We start from the raw sequence: 25943 nt of genomic DNA on the forward strand, positions 1-25943 counted from the left end.
ATTACATGAGTGTGTTAAGATGTTCTGCTTCATAGCACTACCCCATTATACCATTTATAGAAATACTCCAGGCCTTGATCTGTCAGTTTTCTTGTACTTTAAAATAATGCATGTTTACAGAGGATACCAAAAGCTAGGAAGCATATTCATGGTGAATGCATTTTCCTTCACATATCAGCTCCCATTTGCCTAGCTAGAAATACAACTAAATATAATTCCTTGAAGTACTTGCTTTTCCAAAACATATAGATAAGAGAAAAAATGATTATAGACACAAGTAAGCTATATCAACCCAAATTTGGCTTTATGTATAAAATATACTGTCTATTTGATTAAAGAATTCTTTTTATTTTTTGCCATGGGGCTTGAACTCTGGGACTGGGCACTGTCCCTCAACAATTTAGCTCAAGGCAAGCACTTGAGCCACAGTACTACTTCCAGCTTTCTGCTGATTTATTGGAGCTTAGAGTCTCATGGACTTTCCTGCCTGGGCTGGCTTTGAACTGCGATGCTCAGATCTCAGCCTCCTGAGTAGTAAGGATTACAGGCATGAGCCACTGGTGCTGGGCTAAGAATTCTTTTTTTTTTTTTTTGTTGGTCGTGGGGCTTGAACTCTGGACTTGAGCGCTGTCCCTCAACTCAAGGCAAGTGCTCTACCACTTGAGCTACAGCGACACTTCCTAAGAATTCTTTTACTTACAAGGCCTTCCAGTCTTGGTCTCAAACCAGAAAGTTTACATTCCCATTTCAATTGCAATCAGAACTACTTTAATTCCATTCTTCCTTTACTATTCTATTTTTGATGAATTCTGTATATATTTGATAGCTCTTATAAGTTCATCCATATAAATTGTCTCTAAGCAAACAAGAATGAATTCTGTTTCTAAAGATCTGATCATCTGCTTAGGCAAACAGAACGAATACCTATGAAAAATAGGATCAAGACACTTGATAAATAGGGGAGTGATAAATGGCACTAAGCAAAATGTGATGATCACTGAGGTGAGCGCTGTTGGTGGAGACAGATGTCTGGGAAGGTCCTGCAGATGCTGCATAATGATAAATGTAGATGAAAAAGAGAACCAAGCAAGGCTGGAAAAATGGACAAAGAAATAGAAAAGGGAGGGAATAAAACCTCCTGCACCTCTCACACAATAATATTAAACAAAGTTACTTTTAAAAAAAAGAGCTTAGCTGAATCCTGCATTGAAGAATTTGGGAACTCTGAAGTTCCTTTCTTCTAATAATCTATTGTTTATCAAAACTTTCTATACCAACCCTGGATATTTTCAACTATCCTTTCCTGATTTTTTAAAATTAAGCTTAGATTATATAGCCATTCTCTTATAGTTCTGTTATTAATATCCTGCATCCCTTTAAAGGCTGAGTAAAGTACAGAAACTGTATTTAACTACTTAGTTCTAGCTTGTTCAAAACCTGTAGCCAAAATGAGTTCAGATGTCCCTCATTATTATTGTTTCATTTGGGGTGTGATATTCATCCAGATTGATTAGATAGTCAATTGACACTTTCTGGTTGTTTTTGTTGTTGTTGCTGTTGTTATACTGTGAAAATTAAGAGGAAAGTCGTTTTTCTTTGCTTTCCATATATGAACCATGTGAAATATGAAACATCTATTCTTTTTTCCACATGTGTTATTGGTGCTCAGATTGAAGAGTCCTCATCATATCCTAAGGCAGAAAGAGCTTTTCAACAATACACAGAACAATTCTATATGCTTTCTAACTGCAGTGGTTTCTCTCATTTCCATTTTCAACTGAACAAAAGCCTCTTTATGATATATGATGCTGTAGTTAACCATCTAAAAATATAGTAAATAGCCTGCAAAATGCAATTATAACCTGAAGGGGGTCATAAAGTTCCCAAAGGGCAACAGTATTTGCCTTGCAATTATTTTATATCTCACTCAGTCTATAGAAATCCCCACAGAAATGAAACTTAATTAAGAGTGATGGCAGACTCAGAGAAGGCTCATAGAACAAGTAACCTAAGACCCACATCCTCAGTGGTAATAGGAATTGTGCTTTTATATTGTAACACGGATCTCAATTTTATAAAGCAATGATGATTAGAATCAAAGCAAGAATAGAATAATACCAGAAATAGATCTTTGGTAGGTATATATGACAAATAAATCATAGATTACTTCATGTGAAATTGAGAAAGCACAATAGAATGGAAGGAATTTAGGAAGAAATTAAGAAATTATGCAGGGATGGGAGTCAGCTCTGTGTGCTGTAAAAAGTAAGGGAGGGGCTGTAAGGAAGAGCAGGGAAAGGTAGCATGGCTTACAAATGACTTCAAAGATGTACTAAAAGTGAAAGAGTTAAGGGAAGTTGGCATGAGGGCAAAGAGAGGCTCTACAGAGCTGAATGGTTTGGGATGACCCCGTGTGCCCTCTTCGACAGGATTCTGTGAGAGTGCTTTTATGCCAGCTGCTTTATTTTCAATGCTTTTCCTTCAATTTTCCTGTCTGTGCTTTTACTTTCAGCCTGTCACATTTCAATTCTTTATATCTGTTCTTTATTTTACCATTTCAGAAGAGACACCAAGCTAATGCTTCCTCTAATCTCATACCTGCCAATAACGCTAAGGTCAGTACGAAGCCCCTGTGTCAGGGGAATAGTGCTCTGGTAGTACTTCCACACTAGTTATGCTTTGGTTAAGCATTTCCTGAGTGTGCTACTCAAGTTACTTTCTATTATCAGGGGGAAAAAATGAAACTTACATTTGCTTCTCTTTCCCCCCCCCCTCCCCAATAGCGAGAACTGACTGAAATCTTATCTTTTAGTCCTGTTGGCCTAGGCACAGAAGAGTGAACGGCACTATCTTTGGTGGCCTCTGTGAACCCTGTCAGTGCTTTGGCCATGCGGAATCCTGTGATGACGTCACTGGGGAATGCTTGGTAAGTGCTTTCTCCATGGTGCTGAGTGACAGACTTACAGCAACTCACAAAAACTCATGATCCAACTGCTTCCTTTCAAACCTGGAATTTCCAAGTCAAGAAGTGATTTGACAGCTAAGCACTGGTGGCCCTTGCCTGTAATCCCAGCTACTCAGGAGGCTGAGATCTGAGGACGGGAATTCAAAGCTAGCACAGATAGTTAGACCATGAGTCTCTTATCTCCAATTAATGGCCAAACATCCAGAAGTAGATCTGTGACTCAAGTGATAGAGCACTAGCCTTGAGCAAAAATGCTATGGAACAGCATCCAGAATCTTAGTTCAGGTCCCGATAACCTCTCTCCACCCCTCCCCCACAAAAAAAAGAGAATTATTTCACATCTTCTTAATGAACTGAGTTGGCAGCTTAGAAAATTTTCATATGTGATCTTACAGCAAGTATTAAGTAATATTTATTCCTATTAGTCTAAAAACTAAAGTAAGATCAGATACATTATTATCAAGCATAACTAATAACTGGGATGAATATCAAGCTCCCTAAATCTACCAAAAATAGACTGTTCTCCTGAAAGAGAAAAATGACTTAGAGCCCCATAATATATGTAAAACAGTCTATACAACAGTTATGATTTAGTACTTATAATAGTTTTTTTCCACATTGAAAATGAGGATACACTGCATGTTTTAATTTCAATTTTTCATCATTTAACTGTAAAATGTCATGTATAGATTTAAAAAATAATAAATGTATGTAGTATATATTCACCAGGGTTGTCTCTCACTTTACAATAAAGTTCATACTTATATCCAGAAAACAAGCTCTACAAAGTGCCAAGCACTTTCCATCCTGCTAAGAAGCCTTAGGAAGGGAGAATTACTGTGAATAGACAATTCTGATTAACTCAAGGGTATGAGTGTTTTATATTGTCTGACATGGCATGAAGCTTGAAACAACACTTCTCATTTCATTAGTCTTGCAGAAACACAATTTGAAACAGTGCCAATTTAGGAGGATATCATACTCTCATTTCCCTGCTGAGTTTGAGGCAGACGCTGTTATCTGTAATTCTTAATGTTTCCTTTCTCCTGCTCATTTCTCCCTCCTCTCTCTTCTCCTTAAATGCTTCTGGGAAAAATCCAAAGTGGAAAAAAAAACAACACAGGGCTTTTGTTTCAATGTAATTTGGCATTTAGGTTTATTGATGCACTTTCTGCTTTCTCTATTTCTCTATATAAGATTTTGTTTAATTGCATTGCAGTATAAAACATGATAACCATAATTTGTGGATGAGTAGATTTTTTCAAATGGCATTTTTATGAACAGAAAGACTAAGTGATTTTCATTTTAATGATTCCACAGCCTTTTAAAACATACCTTGGGAAAACTATCGAATTCCTTTTAAACACTTTATTAACATGCAGTAGGAAATGCACAGCTGAAAGCTAATATGGATTTGTCTTACTTACCGTAAAAAAAAGACAAAAATAAATATGTCACAGTACCAAATTCATAATATTCCTTAAGGTAATATGTCAGATTGAATTAATTGAGATAAAATCAAATGTTACTGCTGGGCCATTTTGTGATATGATATTTTTTGGAGGGGAGGCCATTTGCTTGAGAGGAAAAATAGTTTGTTTGTAAAAGAGAGAAAGAAGGGGACAGTGATATCTGCAGCCAATGAAGCTGGTTTATTGACTGTTTATTGGATAGAGAAAAAAGGACCCATCTTTCAGCAGAGGGAATTTAGGGAAACATAGATGGTCTGGATCATGAAGACTAGCGTTTTCTTGAACTGTTGTTGATAGAGGTTCCTGATGGATACTTTCTGGAGATGTTCATGTGTTTTTCTTTCCTGAAATTCTATTGATAATTGATGTACATATTGATTCTGATATGACCTGTAAGGAGAAAAATATTTAAGATTGCCTACCAAGGTCATTCTTCTGGAACTTCCAGTTGTTTAGTTTAGAATTTCCACTTCAACTTCTTTTTAATTATCTGTGGGCATATTTTTCTACAGATAATCACCTGACAAACCTCTGCAGTTATATGGACCTATAAAAACCAAGATTATTTAGGGCTGAGTGTGACACTATGCCTGGAACCCCAGATATTTGGGAAATGGTTATCAGGAGGACTGGGTTTGAGGGCAGGTTGGGTAAAGCAAAATGAAAGTTGGTAAGAGGTTCCCATCTCAATAAAACAAGCTAGACATGGTGGTGTAGGGTCATGTTATAAATCTGGCCTCAGCAAAATCTAAAAAAGTAACTAAAGCAACATAGGCCTAGGAGCATGGCTCAGGTTGTAGAACCTTCCTAGCATATATGAGACCCTGAGTTCTAACCCCAAAACTGCCAAAACAAATAAGTAAAATACAGGGAAGGAAAAGGTCATTTTAACCCAAAGAAATTTGAAGTGACCTTGGAAAACATTCAAAACCACATAGGATGGTTGCACACTTTTCATTCTTGTGATACTTGATGGCAAACAATACTTGGAAGATCCTTTACAACATACTTAACAAAGATACTTGTAAAAGTAGCATGCTTATCAGTGAAACTCTTCCATTTTTAATTTCTGCTTTATGGGTATGTAATGCTGTTTTATAGTTTCAACTACTAGAATACTTGAGTTTTATGATTATTAATGAAGCATAAAATTAGGATGTGTAAGAAACTTAATACCTCTATGTCTCCTTTAAGTCAGTAGTAATAGACAGCAGGTTCTCCTGGTTATACATAATTTGCAGTTGAATTTTAGAAATTCTGGTTTTAAACTAGATAAGCTATAATCAATATTACAATGCCATCTAAAATATTATCAGCCTAACTTAATTGTACAATGAGTTTTCATTGTGATATTTACAATTGGCATATATGATTCTACTTTTGGAAATCCATAGAATGAAAATTTCATTCTGTCAACATGGCCAAAAGCAAAGAATTTAAAAAATATTAAACGAATTACAAGGCTCAACTCGTTTATCCACAAACTGACTGAAGGAGGAAATACTATGGGGAGGAATCAAAACAAGTAACTACTCTGAGCAACTAAAGTACTGTTTAGCTAGATGAATAGCAGGAAATAGAAATATATTTTGAGTAGTGGGCAAAGAGAGACATAGCAGGAGGGATGGTGAGCAAATGCAATCATTACATTCAAGGTGCATTATGTAAAAAATGAACTAGGTAATTGAGGGGAGGGGTAGGAGGGGGAGAATGAAGGAGAACAAAGGAAAGGTGACATTGACCAAGAAGCATTGTACTTATAACTTGGCTTATGGAGTTGTAACTCCTTTGTACAAACAATTATTTGGTAATGATACAGCCTAGCTAAACTTGGAAAAATAAAGAAGTGATATGAAGATCCAGTCAAAAGGAAAAAAGTATCCTTTAAATTGGCTCATATTTTGGGATCCTATATAGGCTCTATTATTAAGATAGTTTTTTGTGGTTATCCAAGAGCTTGAACATAGGACATTGTGCTCAAAGCTGGGCTTCTACCCTCTGAGCCACACTTTTACCTCTGGCTTTCTGCTGATCCATTGGGGATGAAAGTCTCACAGACTTGCCTGTCCTGGATGGCTTCACTCATGATCCTCTTATCTAAGTCTTCTGACTAGCTGGGATTACAGGCATCAGCTGCCAGGGCCTGGCCTCAGATAACATATAATAGTGAAGTTAACTGTTATATTATGTTAAAAAAGTAAAAAAGAAACTTGTACTAAATAATTCTAAAAGAAACTTGTACTAAATAATTCTGAGAATGAGTTTTAAGTATTTTAAAGACAAACCTGCTTTCAAGTATCAACAGTTATTATGGAAATACGACTTGGTTTAATTTGCTGAAGGTGGCATAGTGTTTCAGTGCTTGAAAACTTTATAAATTACCAACTTGACTTCATTTCACAGAATGCAAATGGGAAGGCCAGAGTTACCTGTTTGGATTATATTTTAGATTTAAAAAATCTGAACTCTCAAGGACTCTAAATAAATTCAAAACTGTCAGCTCATTTTAAAACATATTGAAGTAAATGATAGTTCAGAACTTTTATTAACTTAATATGACTATCTGAATGGTCACCCAGGTTAATAGATTTTTACTCTGTTTAATTTATATTTTAGCTGTTTTATTCATACATTAGGTTATACATCATAAAAAGTAAAAGCTACATACCCCTGAAGTCTGATGAAGTCTTTTCAGCATGGAAGAAAATTTGTAATTGGCATATGCTTATTAAACTAACATTTCAGTAATAACATATACATACCGTATGATTTTAATAGGAATTATATATCACTTATTGTATCATTGGCAACTGAAATTATGTCTCTGTGATGTCTGAACATGATAAAAATTTATAAATTTTACTTTTGGAAGTTTTAGAGACAGTTCTAGTGTTTGGTTGACTGGATTGCTTATCTTTACACCTGTCTTGATGAGTTCTATCAACAGAGCCTTAGCTGAGGAAGGTATTTTAATTAGCATGAAAAAACAATATAAATTATTTGATTTTGTTATAAACATGTGGTTTTTTACTTGAAAAAGAAATGGTATCAAAAGGTAAAATTGGTGGGAAAACATAGTCTTGTTTTTCTTTTCAAGATGTTGAAAGAAAATCGTTGTGTCATGTGGTTTCATTACATATTGCTATATGCTTAAATTCTTTCAATTTTCTCAATATTTAATTATGAGTAAAACAAGTTACTCACTGACAGAACACAGGAACTCTTTGTCCCAATCATCTGAGTCCACTAAGTTCTGAATCAATGGCTGAGTAAGGGAGCTCAGTCCAAGGGGGTTTGTATGATTAGCCCACAGTTCTCATTAAATCAGCAGTTTCAAAGTCACACAATTGATTTTTACCTAGTATCAGCTACAATTCCCATTAAACATATGTCATTAGGTCTTTATAACTCTACACACACACACACACACACACACACACACACACAATGTGAAACTTTTATATTAAAAATTCCTAACAAATTTCAGTCATTTATTTTGCATGTATTGAAACATGTAATTTATACGGTAGATGGTAACTTTCAATGCTGTTTCTTTGCTGTCATCAATAATTTAGTGTGGAAAATTTACATTTCCTGATGAGAAGCAGAATAATGATTTTGTAGATCTATTGGGGGCCACATGTTGCAACTTGAGAGGAAAATAATAAACTCTAATGTACATTTCCTCTTCAGAACTGCAAGGATCACACAGGTGGCCCTTACTGCAATCAGTGTCTTCCTGGTTTTTATGGTGATCCTACTCAGGGATCCTCTGAAGACTGTCAGCCCTGTGCCTGTCCACTGATCATTTCATCCAATAAGTGAGTAACACATTTGCAGTTCTACAAGTACACTGTTGATATCAGATGTACCCTGTCACTTTGCATGTATAAATATATGCAGGAATTTTTCAGGAAGGAACTAAGAGTTTTTTTAATGTAAAATTCTGTATTTAATGACTATTTGTTTTGAAGGACTTAAAAAAACTTTAGCTCAAGATTTGGCTGTTTTCATATTTAAGAGACATACTATTGTAGAATTTCTAAATTAATTCTAAGGAACACACATTCTATGCACACCTACATATACTACTCCTGAACTATCAGAGTTCAACCATTTATTTGATATTCCATGTTATATATGTCTGCCTTATTAAATTAATTTAATAGCAAATACTATATCTTAACTGTATGAGTAGATTAACCATATATTTTGAAGAGGTTTAATATACAAATTCTACAATTTCTACTTATTTTTTCCCCTGGTTATTCATCAAGTACAATAATCTGTGGGAACAGGTTTTTAAAAAAAAAAGAAAAAGGAAAAAATATACTTTTTAAGAGAATACTCTATTTAAGCCACTTAATATTCCCAAAGGCAGGCTATTCTAAAAATTTATTATTATTCATTTTATCTTAATTATATTCTGATTCTATTGTTTCATTTATTATTTTATTCTGTGGTATTGGAGTTTAGACTTAGAGCTCTACATTTGAAAGGGATGCTCTCTACCACTTGATCCATGCTCAGCTAGAGCTTTATTTTTTTCAGATACGTTTTTATTCTTTTTGCCTGGAATAGCCTCAATCTGCAATTTTCTTTTCTGTGCTTCATGTGTGAATGGGATTATAGGTGCAAATTACCACATTGACCTTGTTATTTGCCACATCTTTTTAGATGACTGGTCAAGCTTCGTAAACTCTATCTTGGTCCATTCATCATTCAGAATGTAAGTTGGCTCCTTTCGTAGAGCTCTTGTGAAAATCATGCAAATAAAATTCTATACTTCCATCAGAAAGAATGGCACTGTCTCACTTGTTAGGAAATTGAAAGCCTGAGAAAAAAATCATACTAAGTGAAATAAGCCAGACCCAAGGAAATATAGGTCCCATGGTTTTTCTCATTTGCAATAATTAGTATACATCTAAGATAATTTTATCAGATGAGCAGAAAAGCTCAAAAGCTACATACATATGACCATATAGGATGATGCGAGGCGAAATCAACTCCAAGATATGGACATGAGATCTTTCTTTGTTGTTGTTGTTTTTAATGTACTATGTGATTTTTTTTGTTTCCTTTGTTCTTCCCCCGTGGTATATCCCCTGTTGTCACTGTACTTGATTTTGGAACCCTGCATCTTGTATATACATTTGTCTAATTTGGGGAGAGTGGGAATTACAAAATGCTGAAACAAGGACACAGTTGACCCTTTGCAACAATGATACGCACAAGAAAGTATATTAGAAATGAACTTTACAACTTGCAGAGGCGTGGGGAGTAAGGGAGGTAGAGGAGGTAAGGGATAACGGGAGAACAACAAGGGAAGGGGTAACAATGCTCGACAAGAAATGTACTCATTGCCTTACTCGTGTAACTGTAACATCTCAGTACAACATCTTTACAACAAAATAAACTTAAAAATATGTAAAGCACCCAAAATAGTTGTCAGACATGATCAGCCATAAATTGTCAACTTAATTAGAGCTAGAGACATTAGTGAAAAATAGGAATTCAATTTCTTTCTATTTCTTATTTAATAAAAAACAATATTCATTTTGTTATTTCCCTTCCCCTCCCCAAACTAGAAAATTGTATATACAAGATGCAGGGCACCAAAATCAAATACAGTGACGACAAGGGTTATACTATAGGGGGAAGAACATACAAAAGAAACAAAAAATTATATAGTACATTAAAAACAACAGCAACAAAGAAAAACACCTCTTGTATCCATATCTTGGAGTTCATTTCACTTAGCATCATCTTATATGGTCATATAGGTTGACCCATTGTAACAATGAGACATACAAGACACTATGTTGAAAATGAACTTTACAACTTTACCTTACTCATGTAACTGTAGCCCCTCTGTACACTATCTTTATAATAAAAAAAGAAATGAACCCTAAGAAATGGAAACAAGAAAAAAAATACAAATAGCCAGGTATGGGTGGCTCATGCCTGTAATCCTAGCTACTCAGGAGGCTGAGATCTGAGGATCATGGTTCAAAGCCAGTCCAGGCCAGGAAAGTCTGTGAGACTTTTATCTCCAATTAATCACCAGAAAAACAGAAGTGGTACTGTAGCTCAAGTGGTAGAGCACTCACCTTGAGCTGAAGAGCTCAGGACAGCACCAAGGCCCAGAGTTCAAGCCCCAGGAACAAAAAAAAAAGAGAGAATTTTAAGTGATAAGACTAACATAAGTTAATTTACCTACTTACCAAATTATTAGCAAGGATCTTAAAAGATGGGAAAATAGTTTTGTGTATATCAGTAACTAGAGTATTTCCAGAGCTTAGATTAACACAAAACTAAATATCCTTTGGCCACGATAAGGATCCAAAAAGAGGAAGAAAGCATGCAAGAAAGTACTGGGAATAGTGACTAAAAGGAACACATCAAATACATTCCTCGGCAGGAATGGCTCTTCATCCCTATTTTGGACACAACATGACACAAAATTTGCTTGGTTTATGTATGAAGTGTTAAGTCACATATTGCAAGACGCTCACTGTGACCCAATGACATTCTCTTAACCATTTACCTATACACGAAGCTTGTGATGCTGTGCTAACATTTGCCTAGGAAAGCAGAGATGGCATCTGGAAATTCAGTTGTCATGCATCTCCTTCCCAAACACTGTGCTGTCAGTGTTCAGTCATCCACTGAACCATGGCAGTGCTGGCCCAATACATGTATAATTGACTTTATAGACATTGTAGATTTTCCTTCAAGTCTGGCCAACATTACTACAAATGAAGAAGAGCCACGAGGAAGAGAGGTTTGCCTGGATTATAATGGCATCCATGAAGCATCCTTGCCTCTGTATTTGCAGTTGTGCTATTCTGAAAAGAGATTCTAATTATGCTGTTACCAAGCAGAAAAGAAATGCAGCAAATACAAAATCTCATCCACCTGTGACAAAGGAATCGGTGCCCATGTCCAATAAGGGTGTTTCCTAAAATAAATGCATTCCAATTTTATTTAATTATCTTGATCTTGATTCTTAAAGGAATAAAAGAGGAGCAACATGTTTTATTCTCTGTGTTACCAGTGCCATAAAGTAGAAATTATCTAATTTTAAGGTGCTATTAATTACAGTAAATAATTATTAAATTACTAAATCATAGTTTTATATCTCGTAATAGAATTAAGATGAGATTTTTAAATGTCAGATGTACATTTTTATCATAGCATTTTATGAGCAGGAAAAAGAATCAGTGATAATCTAATTTGTTTATAAACCTTATAGCTAAAATTATGCAGTCATTTAAATTTAAAACAATCTAGAGAATTTTCATAGTTTATTTATACAATTATGATGGGGGAAATACATCTGATAGCCTTAAAGGTGTTCTTTAAAAAAAAATCAAAAACCAATGAGACTTTTACAGATCCAGGGAAACTAAGGGAACTATCCTTTAAAAGAAACATTTTTGAGAGTGATACTATAATCTGAGTTCGGAACTCTGAAGTATAAATTGAACATAAAATTCAGGTACAACTCAGAAGATGGGATTTGAATTTTCACAGGTTATTCTGGGGTGGGGGAAGGAGGAAAGAGCTAAAGGTTGCTGAAACCTTTGTCTGAAGTGTAAGACTTCAGCTAGTTTTATCTTGGTGATTTATCTGTTGATTACTGGCCATAAATCTTATATATCACAAGTATTTGGCTCTAAATTTCTTAGATAATATTGCTAAATAAATCAAATGTGTAGAGAGATAGAGATAGATTGGTATAATTACTATGATATATGAACACAGACAAGCATATAATATTTAAATCATACATATATATCAACTTCATCAACTATTTGCAGTGTCTACTGTTGGCTTGGCCTTTTCATCTTGGTGATGTATCTATTCTAGCTATAGATGATAACTAGGTAGTGAAATATAACTCTAGACAAACAAATAAAAGTAAAAATAATTCAAATGCTTTATAGTCACTGATTTCCAGAATCACATAGTTTAAATAAGATACAAATGACATAAATTACAAAAAGCCTGGAACACTTAAAGTGTGCTTGAATAGATAATATGTGCTTGACTAGAATAGTGTTGTTGAACTCATTATAGATTTTTATCCTTTTTAAATAAAATTGAAAATGTTCTTGGCACAAGCCTGGACAGAATGTAGGTCCTTCCTTCAAAGTTGTATCTACTACTATCATTGTAAATACTTTTTCCTTATATGTATCAGAAATGCTAAAATTAACCTGTGTGAAAGATTTGAACACTTACAGAACTGACTTTAGGATTTACTTTAAAAATTAGTGCTTATAGTTGGAAAATAGAAAATTCTAAGTCAAAACAAAGCTAATAATAACTGAGTATTTAGGAGGGGTTATTCTGATTAAAATATGCATATAACATGCACATATGAAATATACAGGCACATGAAAATCCTCAGTATAATTTCTACACTAAAAAATTAAATATACTGAAAAATGAATGTCAGGAGAATAAAACAGGCCCCATGGTGGTGGAGTGAGAGTGGGGAGAGTGAGGTGAAGAAAAGTCAGAGGACTTAGATGCATATATGAAACTAGAATAATGAAGCCTATTGAAATGAAGAATTATGTTAACTAATGAGATTGATGGGTTACATTGTGTTCTTGTATGGAAATGTCATAAAGAACTTCCCCCAGCCAGAGCAATTAATGTATACTAATTATTAAAAATCTTTAAAAGCTAATGTATTTGCATGCATAAACATATACACATAGGTTCACATGTAAAGCTAACTATGTTCATGAACATATACACAGTTATATTCATATGTAAATATATACATATATTTACATATATTCATATGTAAATCCTTATAATTAATTGCAAGAGTAGCATCCCTTCCTTCTCATCTTTGTGGTGAGCTCTTGGTGTTCTTTGTGCTTTTGTGTCCTAAGTGTAATGGGCTGGAAAATCTAGGAATCACAATGTTCTCTCTGTTGGTGTTTCAACCAACTAGAGTTAAGTGACATAATCTTGGAATCACTTGAAGACAGTGATGATATTACAGTTCCAATTTGTGTCACAGGACAATTAGCTTCATCTCTTGGCCAAAATCAGAGTCAAGTTATTACCTTTGCCAAGGCAAATTCTGTAGATATTTTTTGCTGCACACATTTATTGCTCCTTGAGAGTTTAATTTTGTTGTTGAATGCCATCTTCTGCCTTTTAAAGAAAACCAATGCACAAATAGAGATATATTTTCTGAGGAGGTTTGACTTGAATATGTCATTTCAATTAATTGTATTACCGAAGGTTAAACTCAACCTCACCCTCAACAGAAGATTTGAAGGACAGTGATTTTATGAAGCAGAGAACATCAAGTTAAGACTCTTAAGTTTTTAAGATCTCATGGCAAACTCTCTTGGAAATCAGGGTATGACCTTGTGAAAGAAAAGTTATACCTACTCCCCCCAAACTCAAAGCATTTTGTGAAAAGGTGATAAAATTTACTTGCACAAATATTTTGAACTGTAGAGTGTGTCAGATATAATATGTTTTTATTGTTTGCTTTATTTTTTCTGGAAAGTGTTACTTCTCATCAGTGAGCCGATTTTACTTTATTTTTGGTGGTTTAAACTGACATATAAGTATTTATAAGAATTTGAAACCTATTTTATCAATAGTTTGTAAAGTATCAGAAAACGTCAAGCATGTTTGACATGACTTACAGTAAACTGATCTAGGAGTTAATAAAGCAATTTGTATGGTCTTTCTTTCAATCACTGTAGTGCCCTAGGGGTAGAAAACTCCAGGATTCTTACTGAGGGTCCCTTGTCCACAGATAAGGGAGTTATAGAATGTCATTTTTTTCCCTTCAGTCATGGGGCTTGAACTCAGTGCCTGGGCACTGTCCCTGAGCTCTTTTGCTCAAGTCCAGTGCACTACCAGGTTGAGCTACAACACCACTTCTGGTCTTGTGATAGTTAATTATAGATAAGAGTCTCAAGGACTTTCCTGCCAAGGCTGACATTGAGTAGCAATTCTCAGATCTCAGCCTCCTGCATAGCTAGGATTACAGGTATGAGCCACCTGCACATGACTAGATGCCTTTTATTTGTTTGTTTGGTTTTTTTTTTTTTTTTTGGTTGGTCATGGGGCCTGAACTCTGGGCCTGGGTGCTGTCCTTCAGCTCTTTAGCTCAAGGCTAGTGCTCTACCAGGTGAGCCACAGTGCCACTTCCGGCTTTTTCTGTTATGTGGTGCTGAGGAATCAAACCCAGGGCTTCATGAATGTGAGGCAAGCAATCTAATACTGAGCCACATCCCCAGCCCTACAATGCCAATTTTTAAAGAAGACATACCCACACAGTAGAAATTAGTCAAAATCCTGCTCTCTCCTTAGTATTTGTAAACAATAAGAAATCACAGGTAGGGATGGGAGAAAACCCTGTTTCTTTCTGTTTTCACATGAGCCTCTTGCTAGTGTAAACCCATTCCTCCCCCCAAAACCCATGCTTTGTGAACCCCTTTGTCTACAAGTTTCCTCCTAAAGGAATTTCTCTTCTCTCAGAGCACAGGCTGGATGCTTCTGACAGAACTAGAATTTGCAAGATGGGCTGTTTTGTATGTATTATAAATTCAAGTTATCACAAATCAGGTTTTTCCCCTGGGACTTATCTGGACTTTCCAGATAGGAAATGATATGTACTGCGATTTTAATGTCCCACTACCATAAAAACAGTAATTATTAAATGCTTATATGACTACCATGTGTTAAGCTTAGTATTTAAAAATAGTACCCATGATCTGAAGTGTACCAAAGTCAAATATTCTTTTTTGTTTGTTTGTTTAATATAAAGCAACTTTATTGAGAGAGTTCCTACACTGACCAGTCAGGGCCACAGCACAGGCTCAGGAGTTGGTACTACAACCCTGAATGGCCCACAAGCTAGGGGTTTTAAAGGAAAAATCCATTATCAAGTCTGGTCACACTCAGGTGGCCAATGGGATTGTAACACACACAAAGGATTGTACAGTCATACCACACCACATGCAGGTGGCCAATTGTTAGGTTTTTAAAAAGAGGAAGCTGAGTAAGAACAACACCACACACGTGGTATTCAGGTAAGGGGTAGGTTTGTTCATCATTCTGGCTGGCACCAGGCCATGTTGGCCCTCCACATGGCTGGGAAAGAGAGCTGGGTAAGAGAGAGAGCTGGGAAAGAGAGAGAGCTGGGAAAGAGAGAGAAAAGAGATAGAAAAGAACTAGAAAAGAGAAGAGAGAGGTGGGAAAGAGAGAGCTAGGACAGAGTGTGTCTGGGCCTGGGCTAGGCCTTATCTAGGGTATGGGTGGAGTAAGGTGTGGCCACATCAAATTCAGATGTGACCTCAGTGGATGCAGAAGTGACCTCTTCCAGGTGTGCCAGTTGCCAAAATATTCTAAAGCCAGACAAGTATCAGGAGCAGGAGGAGGTCAGGAATTGAAGTGTTTAATTTGTTGTTCTCTTTTTAATTCATTTAGCCATCAAGCTAGCCTCTACAGAATTGTCCTGTCATGCATAATATAAAATAAGTCTGTTTAGGGAAAACATACTGGGAGAAAGATTAATTGAGGGCATATACCTCTGAAATGACAGAACAACATAGCACCTGAAATCATTGATTTTGTAGAAGTTGAGAGTACAGTGATGTTTGGCAGAGGCTGTAAGAGTAGACTGGGGGAGCTGTGGGTGCTAAGTTAAAGTTAGGAAAGAAAAGTTCTCCTGACTACTCTGACATACAATGACTAGAGGTAAAAATGTCCTGTGCATCACAGAACTTCAGAAAAAATGATTTTGAAAGCTTTCACTATAAAGAATTAGTAAGTTTGAGGAGATAAATACAACTATGTATACATACAATGTGCACTGTGAAGCATGCAATGTATACTATAAAACATTACGTACTGGCCATTTATTTGTACAACTTGCATTTTTATGTATCAGTAAAAATTTTTTTAATGATCAAGCAACAGAACCCACACACTTCAAGATGATCAAGGGCTCTCTTGAGAGCCAACAGCTAGCTATATTATAGGGTATCAAGCATGGGGTTAAGTGTTGCATGAGAGATGTCTCTACTAGGCAAAGGTAGAGCAGGTAGTTGAAAGCTAATACTGGCACATGGCTACTGTCTTGGTTTTTTCTTTGGTGTCTGCCTGTTACTTCAGACCCTAATTAGAGTCATGTTAAGAGCAAGGTAAGTTTTTGAAACATTCCAGGAAGTATACAATGGTGAGGTTGTTTATAAGTTTAGGTAGACTATGCACACTTGATCTGTTCTAAGAACTTTCCTCTTGGAATCATCCATGTTAATGACATGTTTGCTATTACACATATGTAACATTACACACACTCATACACACACACACATACCACAGTGGCATGTTGTGGGAATCATGCTATCATCATCTCTATATAATGAGTTTTCTACAATCTCTAAGATTCCTCTCGGCTGCTTCAAACTTCAGGGTAAAACACCAGAGAGAAAGAATGTATCTGGTTTTGCTAGGCCTAGAGACTCCCCAGAAAACAGCTTCCTCTTGTTACAGATAATCACAAACACAGAACAGTCAAAAGTCAGTTAATAACTTGTCAGAAGGGGCCTGCTTTCCATGCATCTATAGAAGCAACCATTTCATCTCATTCTCCACTAGCCAGACCCTACTCTCTATGTAGGAAGTGAGCATGACCAGCCTGTACCCTTTGGTCACAGCAGTAGGAGAAAAAGAGAAATGAAAATAAACTGTTAATGACTTTGTCTGTGTGCTGATTTCTTGTCCCTTTTTATCCCCAACAAAATCCACACAGCTTTAGCCCAACGTGCCATTTGGACCGGAATCTTGGATTGATGTGTGATCAATGCCCTGTGGGGTACGCAGGATCACGCTGTGAAAGGTAAGCACGTTCTACACAACCTTGCCCAGATGAGTTGTACCTTGGGAGTTATAAAACCACAACCAGTATCTCACCTTTGCTGTGTTCCCTCCCCGCCGCCCCTACCCCCCACAAAAGCTGCCACATTCATGAGGTGAAGTAAAGTTTCTTATCACACTTGTCAAATGAATGCATTTTATTTTTATAGTTTATTTATCTTATAGAAATTGCTTCATAAATCTTCATTCATGTAGAGAATGTCTGATTAATGTTTTAATCTTAAAGGTTAAGAATTAACCTACAGTCGTTCTAAAAAGTATTGCTGGAGTAGAAAGACATCCCTTTAAGATTTATATTCCTGTCTACCAACGGCACCATCTATTTCTCATAATTAGCTTTTTGTCCTGAAAATGTGTCTTAAATTCATAGTTCACAGTTCAGCAAGTAGTCTATAATTTACTTTAAATATATTTGAAAAGAGAAACAAAATGTGATTTGTTACCATGATTTATATTCTCTTCTAATTACTCCTCTATCCATATTTCAATTTCCTTTGAATGTTTTGGACAGCTTCACAGTGGAGCTATGGATATTATTTTATATAATTTGCATAATTACATTTCCTTCCAACTCTTTTTGAAGAAATGCTTCTTCTATATATTCATATAAATATGGTACAAACTTTCTTACTGATATTGTTGACCAAAGGAAGAACTGTCATCTGGTTGAGCCCTGAAATGCTCCTCTCAGCTACCCTTCTGGGGGAAGAGGAGGGAAAGGGCAAGAGAAATGACCTGCTTTCACCCCCCACACACACACCACATCTCACCTAGGGCAGGGCCATTTCAGCCTATCTTTCTTACCTTTTTAGAAGCCATTGTCCATTTCAACCAAAGTGCTTAATGCCAATGAAGCACTAGCCAATCATCCAGAGACAGTTTGGCTACCAGGAGCATTTCAGGGACAAAGCACCAGTGCCAGATTCTAATAGTAGTGAGTACTATTTCTAAATATGGGGTTTCTGTAAATGAAGAACTGAAATACGGAGAATTTATTTACCAGCCAGAAAGTCAGAAACTTTAATTGTGTATTTTTTTATATAAAGGAAGACATGAGCATATTACTAAATAGGAGCACATATCATTGCCAAGACAGATTTACATCCAATGCTTTATATTTCCCAGATCATGACAGGCAACACTTTTTAGTAACTGGAACATGACAGTTGCTCTGTCATAAAGGCCATTATATCTGCTTCTGTAGGTGAGCATTATCTCTGATGTATTTATATTGCTTTGCTCAATGTGTGATCCTTTCTGTACATTTTAGACAATAGTTGCTGAACCCTATATGATTGAAAACGCTACATTCTATTTAATAAATATCTGTTTAGCAAGTGCAATGTGCTAGCTACAGGGTGAGTTATTGGAGACAAACAAATGCATTATACATCCTTGCCCTCAACCAGCTCACAGCTTTCTTTATTGCAGGTGAGAATGGTTGGATGTACTCTTGAGAGATTTCTAATTGAATAGTAAAATCACCAAGGGAAAACAAACCAGACAGAAAGCATGATCTCCTGTCTTAAGTCTATCTGTATTCATCACACACACACACACACACACACACACACACACAATATGACATGAGGCACACACACAGTATAGCAAATGGCAGATCTCATCTCAACCAAAATTAGTCTTCAATATTATATACTTAATGGGATGTTATCTTTGTCTAGCCAGAATTTGGATTAGGGTTTTCCAGGAATGCTTAGGATGTATGATTTTAGTGTACGTCTATGAACCCAAACAATTATATGGATCAGAAATATTAAGAGCAACACTTTTGAGATGTGCCTATTCAAGCAGAGAAGGGGTGGGAATGAAGGCCAGGGTTAAGAATGAGCTACTAGATGCCGTGAAAACCTAGTCATTGAAACTGTCATGTAAAAAATTTATGTGAAGCTGGGCTCACGCCTGTAATCCTAGCTACTCAGGAGGCTGAGATCTGAGGATCATGGTTCAAAGCCAATCCAGGCAGGAAAGTCCGTGAGACTCTTATCTCCAATAAACCACTAGAAAACCAGAAAGTGGCACTATGGCTCAAGTGGTAGAGTGCTCGCCTTGAGCTGAAGAGCGCAGGGACAGCATCCAAGCCCAGAGTTCAAGCCCCACGACCGACCAAAAAAAACAAAATGTGTGTGATTGCTCTATGAACATCATCTGCATAAAATCAACATTTAAAAACCATGGGGCTGGGAAGGTGGCTCAGTGGTAGAGCGCTTGCCTTGCATGCATGAGGCCCTGGGTTCGATTCCTCAGCACCACATAAGCAAAACAAAGAAAAAAGCCGGAAGTGGCGCTGTGGCTCAAGTGGTAGAGCGCTAGCCTTGAGCTAAAGAGCTGAAGGACAGCGCCCAGGCCCAGAGTTCAGGCTCCACGACCAAACCCCAAAACAAAACAAAACAAACAAACAAAAAAACCATAATGGTGTTTTCCTAACTGATGCTGCTCCTGGAGCACAGACTTCTGTGTTGAAGTAAGTTAGGGAGGTATCTATTAGTGTGTTAGAAGTTCTCTGTCCTACCGTGCATAGTCAAGAAAGCTGATCAATTTGCTCAGCTCCTCATTTCTTATAAATGTGGTCTTAGATCTTCTGCTCTCATTATCAAGCACGAACATATCTCAGACTACAGCTTAGATGGACAAGAATTATAACTTTATATTATTTATCTTAGTATCATCTCTATTTTGAGGTTCCATTTTCCATCTGTGGAGCTGTATGAACACACACACACACACACACACACACACTTACACACAAGCGTGCACCATAGTTTCTTTACTCACTCAAACTGGGAATCTAGACTGATTCTATATCTTGGCTGTTATATGCTATATACATGGGTAAACAGGTGTCTCTCAAATGTGTTGATTTTTCCTTTCATTGACATATACTTAAATGGTAAAATAATTTTTATTTATTAGCAATTTGTAATTTATCTTCTGAAACTTTCCAATCCTATTATACATTTGTCTATCGGAATTATTTGTTCTGTTTTTGTTTAACTTTTTTTAGCTCATTTCTGCATAGTAATCCATTGTCATATGAGTAGGTTACAAAGACTTTCTTTCAATCTGTGTTTCTTGATTCTAGCAATTGTTTCTTTTGATGGAGAGAAGATTTTTATTTGATGTTATCCTGTTTGTTCAATCTTGTTCTTATTTTCTGGGCTTTGGTTTTGGAGTCCTATTTCAGCAAGTTGCTGCACATATACAGATATTTCCTAATGTTTTGGGTCTTACATTTAGGAGTTTGATCTACTTTTAATGGATTATTAGTAAAGAGAAAGGGAAATGGATCTAACTTCATCCCACATGCAGATATCCAGTTTTTCAAACATACTGTAAGAGGCTGTCTTTTCTTCATTGAATGTTTGGTTCCTTTTTCAAAAATAAGATAGCTGTAGTTGTGTGGATTTATTTATGGGACTTTTAATCCACTAATCTATTTGTCAATGTTTTTGTTAGTACCTTGCTGTTTTTGTTACATGCCTTATAGGATAGTTTAAAGTGATGCATTGTGATACCTTCAGAACTGCTCTTTTTGCTCAGAATTTCTTTGTTTATTCAGGATCATATATGTCTCCATATGTATATTTGGATTTGCTTTCCTATTAAAGACAGTAATTGGGATTTTTGAGGAATGCTATGTTGAGGCTATTGATAATATAGGTTAGCTACTGATATCTTCTTCACTTCATTTAATTTTTTTTTGTCAGTCCTGGGGCCTGAACTCTGGGCCTGGGCACTGTCCCTCAGCTCTTCAGCTCAAGGCTAGCGCACTACCACTTGAGTCACAGCATCACTTCCAGCTTTTTCTGCCTATGTGGTACTGAGGAATCAAACCCAGGGCCTCATGCATGCAAGGCAAGCGCTCTACCATTGAGCCACCTTCCCAGCCCCTTTCTTTAATATTTTATAGTTGACATTGTAAGTTTTTTTATGTCCTTCATTAAGTTTATTCCTCAAAATCCTTTTTAGATTATTGTGAATGAAATATTTTCTCCATTTCTTTTTGTGCCTGCATTTTGTTATTTAAAAAAGCTGCTGATTATTATATGGTAACTTTGTATCTTTCTTACTGCTTTTTCAAAAGTGTTGATTAGGTCCAAGAATTGTGGAATCTTTATGATCTGATATGTATAGGATTTTATCTCTCTATATATTATGTTCCTTTAATTTTTCTTTGTTTTGTTTTGCTAGCTAAGAATTCCAGCACTATATAGAATAAGAGTGAAAGAATGGACACATTGTATTGTTCCTGACTTTATAGGAATGATTTCTGTTTTTCCCCATCTAGTGCTGTAATATATTTATTTATTTGTGTTTTTTGAGCCATCCTTGCATTCCAGAATGAAACCACTTTGATCATGTGTATGACTTTTTAAGTGCATTATTGAATTCAGTTTACTATTATTTTATTGAGTTTTTTGCTCTATTTTCATTTAAAATGGTGTATTATTTTCTTTTGTTGTTGTTGTTGTTGTTGTATCTTTATTCAGTTTGGGTATCAGGATAATTCTGGGTTATAGAATGAATGTGTTGTTTTGGGTTTTTTTTTTTTTTTGCTTTTCTATTTTATGAATTAGTTTGAGAAGTATCTTTTTTGTTCTTTTGAGAAGTATCTTTGTTGTTCTTTAAAGGTCTAGTAGAATTTATTAGTGGGTTCATCTAGTCATGGAATCTTCTTTGTAGGGAGACTTCATTACTACTTAAATCTTGTTGCACATTTTTTTTTTAACCAAAGAGTAGCATGTTTATTTCACGTTCTGGTTGCACATTTTAAGTCTGTGTAAGTGATAAATATACTCTTGGGTCAATTTAGACCTGTCAAATAAATCTGGAAATTTGTCCATTCCTTCTAGATTTTTTAGTGTATTTGAATGCAAGTTTTCAAATATTCCCTCATAATATCTGAATTTTATTAATATTAGTTGTTATACCATTTCTTATTTCTAATTTAAATTTGCCTTCTTTTCTTTAGTGTGGTGAAAGGTTTGTCATTTTTGTTTATTTTTTCAAAGAATAATCTTTCTTTGCATTGATTCTATAAAATATTTTTTAAATCTCAATTTCACTAAGTTTTATTGGCTCTTTCTTTTTCAATCTATGATTTGAGATTTTTGTTCTTTTTTTAAAGAATTTTAAATTATTAGGTGAGATATCTATTTATGTACATGATTATAAATGTAAACTTTGCTCTTAGCATTGCCTTGACTGTGTCCTAATGTTTCTAAATAGTCTTGATTTATGCTCATTTGATTCTAGGAATTTTGTTCTACTTCCTGACTTATTTCTTTGATGTCTCATTTGTTGTTCAACAGTCATTAGTCACCATTCATCATTCTATCCCTATGTTTTCAAATACTTTCTATTTGTTTATTTATTTTTCTGTTGACTTCTAGTTTTATTCAATTATCCAATAAATACAGGTGGCTCTTTCTTACTTCATAAGACATTTTCTATATTCTAAAATTGATTAATTTTGGAGAAAGTCCCATGGGCTCCCAAGAAAAGTGTATATCCTATTGTGGTTAGGGAGACCATTTGGTAGATATCTGTTAATTCTATTTTATCTATAAAATCATTGCTTCAGAACTTCAACAGTTTCTTTTTGTTGTTTGATGACCTATTTATAACAGTTAGACATTAACCTGCTACTCTTATGTTGTGGTTTATTTGTACTTTTATGTCCAGCAGTGATTTTTTTAAGTGAAATTTGGTTTGCCATTATTCACTGCAGACATATTTGCAATTTATTATGTCTTCTTGATGGGTCAATCCTTTCCTTTGACTTTTCTGACTACTTTTGTTGTAAATATTACTTTGTAAAATATGATTATAGCTACTTCAGCTTACTTTTAGCCTCTGTTTGCTTGGAAATATTTTATATTCTTTCATTTCAAGCCTGTATTTGTCTTTGTCACTGAGATATATTTCCTTTAAGCCACAAATGGTGGGTCCTGTTCGTTAATCCAATATGGCAGTCTGTGTCTTTTGAATGGAGACTGTAGACCATTAATATTTAGTTACTATGGAAAAATGTGTAGTAATAACTGTAATTTTGTGTTTTTTATGGTTTGATTCTTTTGTAGTTTTTGTTTCCTTTTCATTTTATCTGTTTTTACCGATATTTTCCTAGTAATATTTATCTTCCTCTACTATGTGTATCTCATACAGTGAGAGAGATGAGTGGTTGTGAAGTCCTATAGTTTTTTTGCTTATCATGGATGGATTTTATTTCTCCTTCAATTTAAAAGAATAGATTTTCTGGATGCAGTAATCTAGGTTGGCAGTTAAATTCTTTCAGGTCTTGAAGTATATCTTTCCAAACTGTCCAGTTTAGACTTTCTGCTGAGAAGTCTGCTGTTATTCTGGTAGTTTGTCATTATGTGACTTCATGCTCCTCTCTTTTAGCTTTCAATATTCTTCCCTTTTTCTTTAGATTTAGTATTTTAGATATAATATGTCTTGGAGTAGTTCTTTTTGTTTTCTCTGCTGGATGTCTTTAAAGTATCCTGTCACTGAATAGCTGACTCTTTCTCCAAAGATTTGGGAAAAAGTTCTCCTATCTCATTAAATATATGTTGTATCCATTTGCTTGTACCTCTTCTTTCTCTTCTAAACCCATGATTCATAAATTTGCTTTTTTAATAGTCTCCTGGAGGTCTTGCATGTTTCATTCACATTTCTTTGTTTTCTTTTTCTTTACCTTATCGTTCTAATACAGCTACTGTCTCTTTGAGCCCTGATATTATGTCTCCAATTAGGTCTAGTCTACTAGACAAACTTTATGCATACTTTTTATTTGATTTATTAAGTCTTTTATTTCCAGAATTTTACTTTGATATTTTCAGACTTTGTGAATCTTTATTGAATGTCTCTTTCATATTTTACATGGTCTCCCTTACTTCATTCAGGTATTTGCGTCTTCTTTGACTTCATTCAGCTTTTTAATATATGACCTCTTTCATTTCATTGATCATTTTTATAATCACGCTTCTGAGTCCTTTGTCTTGGCTTTCTTCCTCTTCACTATCCATCTTTGAAAGTGTCATGTGCCTCGCTCTTTCATATTTCTTGTGTTTCTGCATTTAGATCTGAGGGCAGACCATTGGCTGGAGATTTTATTCCTCTATAGCCTTGTAGTCAAAGTGTTCAGCCAAGCATGGATGGTGGAGACTTGCGTGTACTTTGACACTGCTGGAATGGGGGTCATAACCTATTGCATTCATACTCAGGTCAGCAATCTGATCTACATCACTACTCATATAGAGGAAAACTAGCTTAAATCATTTGTGTTTTGGTTTGACATCATCTGTAGGTTGGGGTTGAGGCTGATCAAGACTCTTGTCTATTTCTGTGCTATTTCCAGTTTAGATCTTCCTCTCTTTGTTTCCTAAAATTCACTGCTGACCTCACAGTGCTTGTTTTTTTTTTTTCCAGCCAAGCAGGTTCCCATTTGCTTCACAGGCTTTCTTGTCAGTGTTCTCTGTGGAAACACACTTGCATCCTTTAAATATGCCTGAGAGTAGGGAAAAATTAAAATCAAACCTCTAAGTCTTACACCACTGGTAGTTGAGAGGGTCAGGTATTCTGCCTGCTGGTTTCATATATTTCAGAACCTTCCTCATAATTTGTTAACCCTGTGAGGAGAGAAGGCTAGGGAATATTATATAAGCCCCAGGTCTTGGGTTCCAAAATTTCAGCCCTGCCTGACAACAAATCCCATAACCGGTGTAGATAGCTCTTGAATTCTGAACACTCTTCCAGCCACAAGTTTGGTGGTGGTAGTTCTGTTAGGATTCTCAGGCACTGTGAGTTTCTCTAGCCTGGGAGGGCAGAGCGATCTACCAACATGCTCCCCGCATTGCTTTAATTTCTGAGCTTCCTCATGCTAGTATTCTTTCCTCTGCACAAACCCTCTCTTGATTGTCTTACCCCTAAACACTGTGTCCAAAGATTTCCTCAGCTATGATTTCTCCTTTTGTTTCACATCTTCAGGGTAATATAATCTCAAATTCTGCCTTCTTGCTGACCAGTGAAACCAGCCAGAATCTCATGGAACCTGAGTACACAGGCAGCTGAGGACTTGTAACTTTGTTATTGAAATAGTCCTTAGGCAATTATAGTTCTCGCTGCTTATAGGCAGAGCTAGGCACCACTGCACCTCTCATTTCCTAAATTTCTATTCATTCAGTTCACGCACATCAATGCCAGCCCCTCTCCAAGAGCATCTAATTTTCTCTCACCTAGTCCCTGCATCCTAGGACACGATGGCTGTGATTATTCCTTGCTTTTCAAGTTCCCATGGTAGTTCTCGCTCAAACTTTGCCTGTAACATATGCTAGTTCACAATAAAATAAAATACTCTTAGAAATGAAAACCATAAAACCTTGCCAGGCTTTCAACCGCACAGCTACTCAGTAGCTCCTAAAACCTGAGCACTCTGCCAGCCCAGGGCTCAGTACTTCATTGATGAAATGATTTTCAGACAATGAAACTGAACTGTTCTTCCTAGGATGAGGCATGACTAGAAACCATTGTGCATCTGACTTCCTGAGCTTCTA

General features: G+C 35.8%; 1 protein-coding gene across 1 annotated transcript in view; it reads left to right on the top strand.

Moving 5' to 3' along the window:
- Lama2 (laminin subunit alpha 2) overlaps positions 1 to 25943 on the top strand; it is a 556565-nt gene that overhangs the window by 327118 nt on the left and 203504 nt on the right. Inside the window, exons 17-19 of the mRNA XM_042696100.1 lie at positions 2813 to 2926; positions 8131 to 8258; positions 17243 to 17329. Of these exons, the coding sequence (XP_042552034.1) occupies positions 2813 to 2926; positions 8131 to 8258; positions 17243 to 17329 (329 nt within the window). The remainder of the gene's footprint in view (positions 1 to 2812; positions 2927 to 8130; positions 8259 to 17242; positions 17330 to 25943) is intronic.

Source organism: Dipodomys spectabilis, unplaced genomic scaffold (assembly GCF_019054845.1).
Source record: "Dipodomys spectabilis isolate Male_0828 unplaced genomic scaffold, ASM1905484v1 ptg000001l, whole genome shotgun sequence".
Lineage (NCBI taxonomy): Eukaryota > Metazoa > Chordata > Mammalia > Rodentia > Heteromyidae > Dipodomys > Dipodomys spectabilis.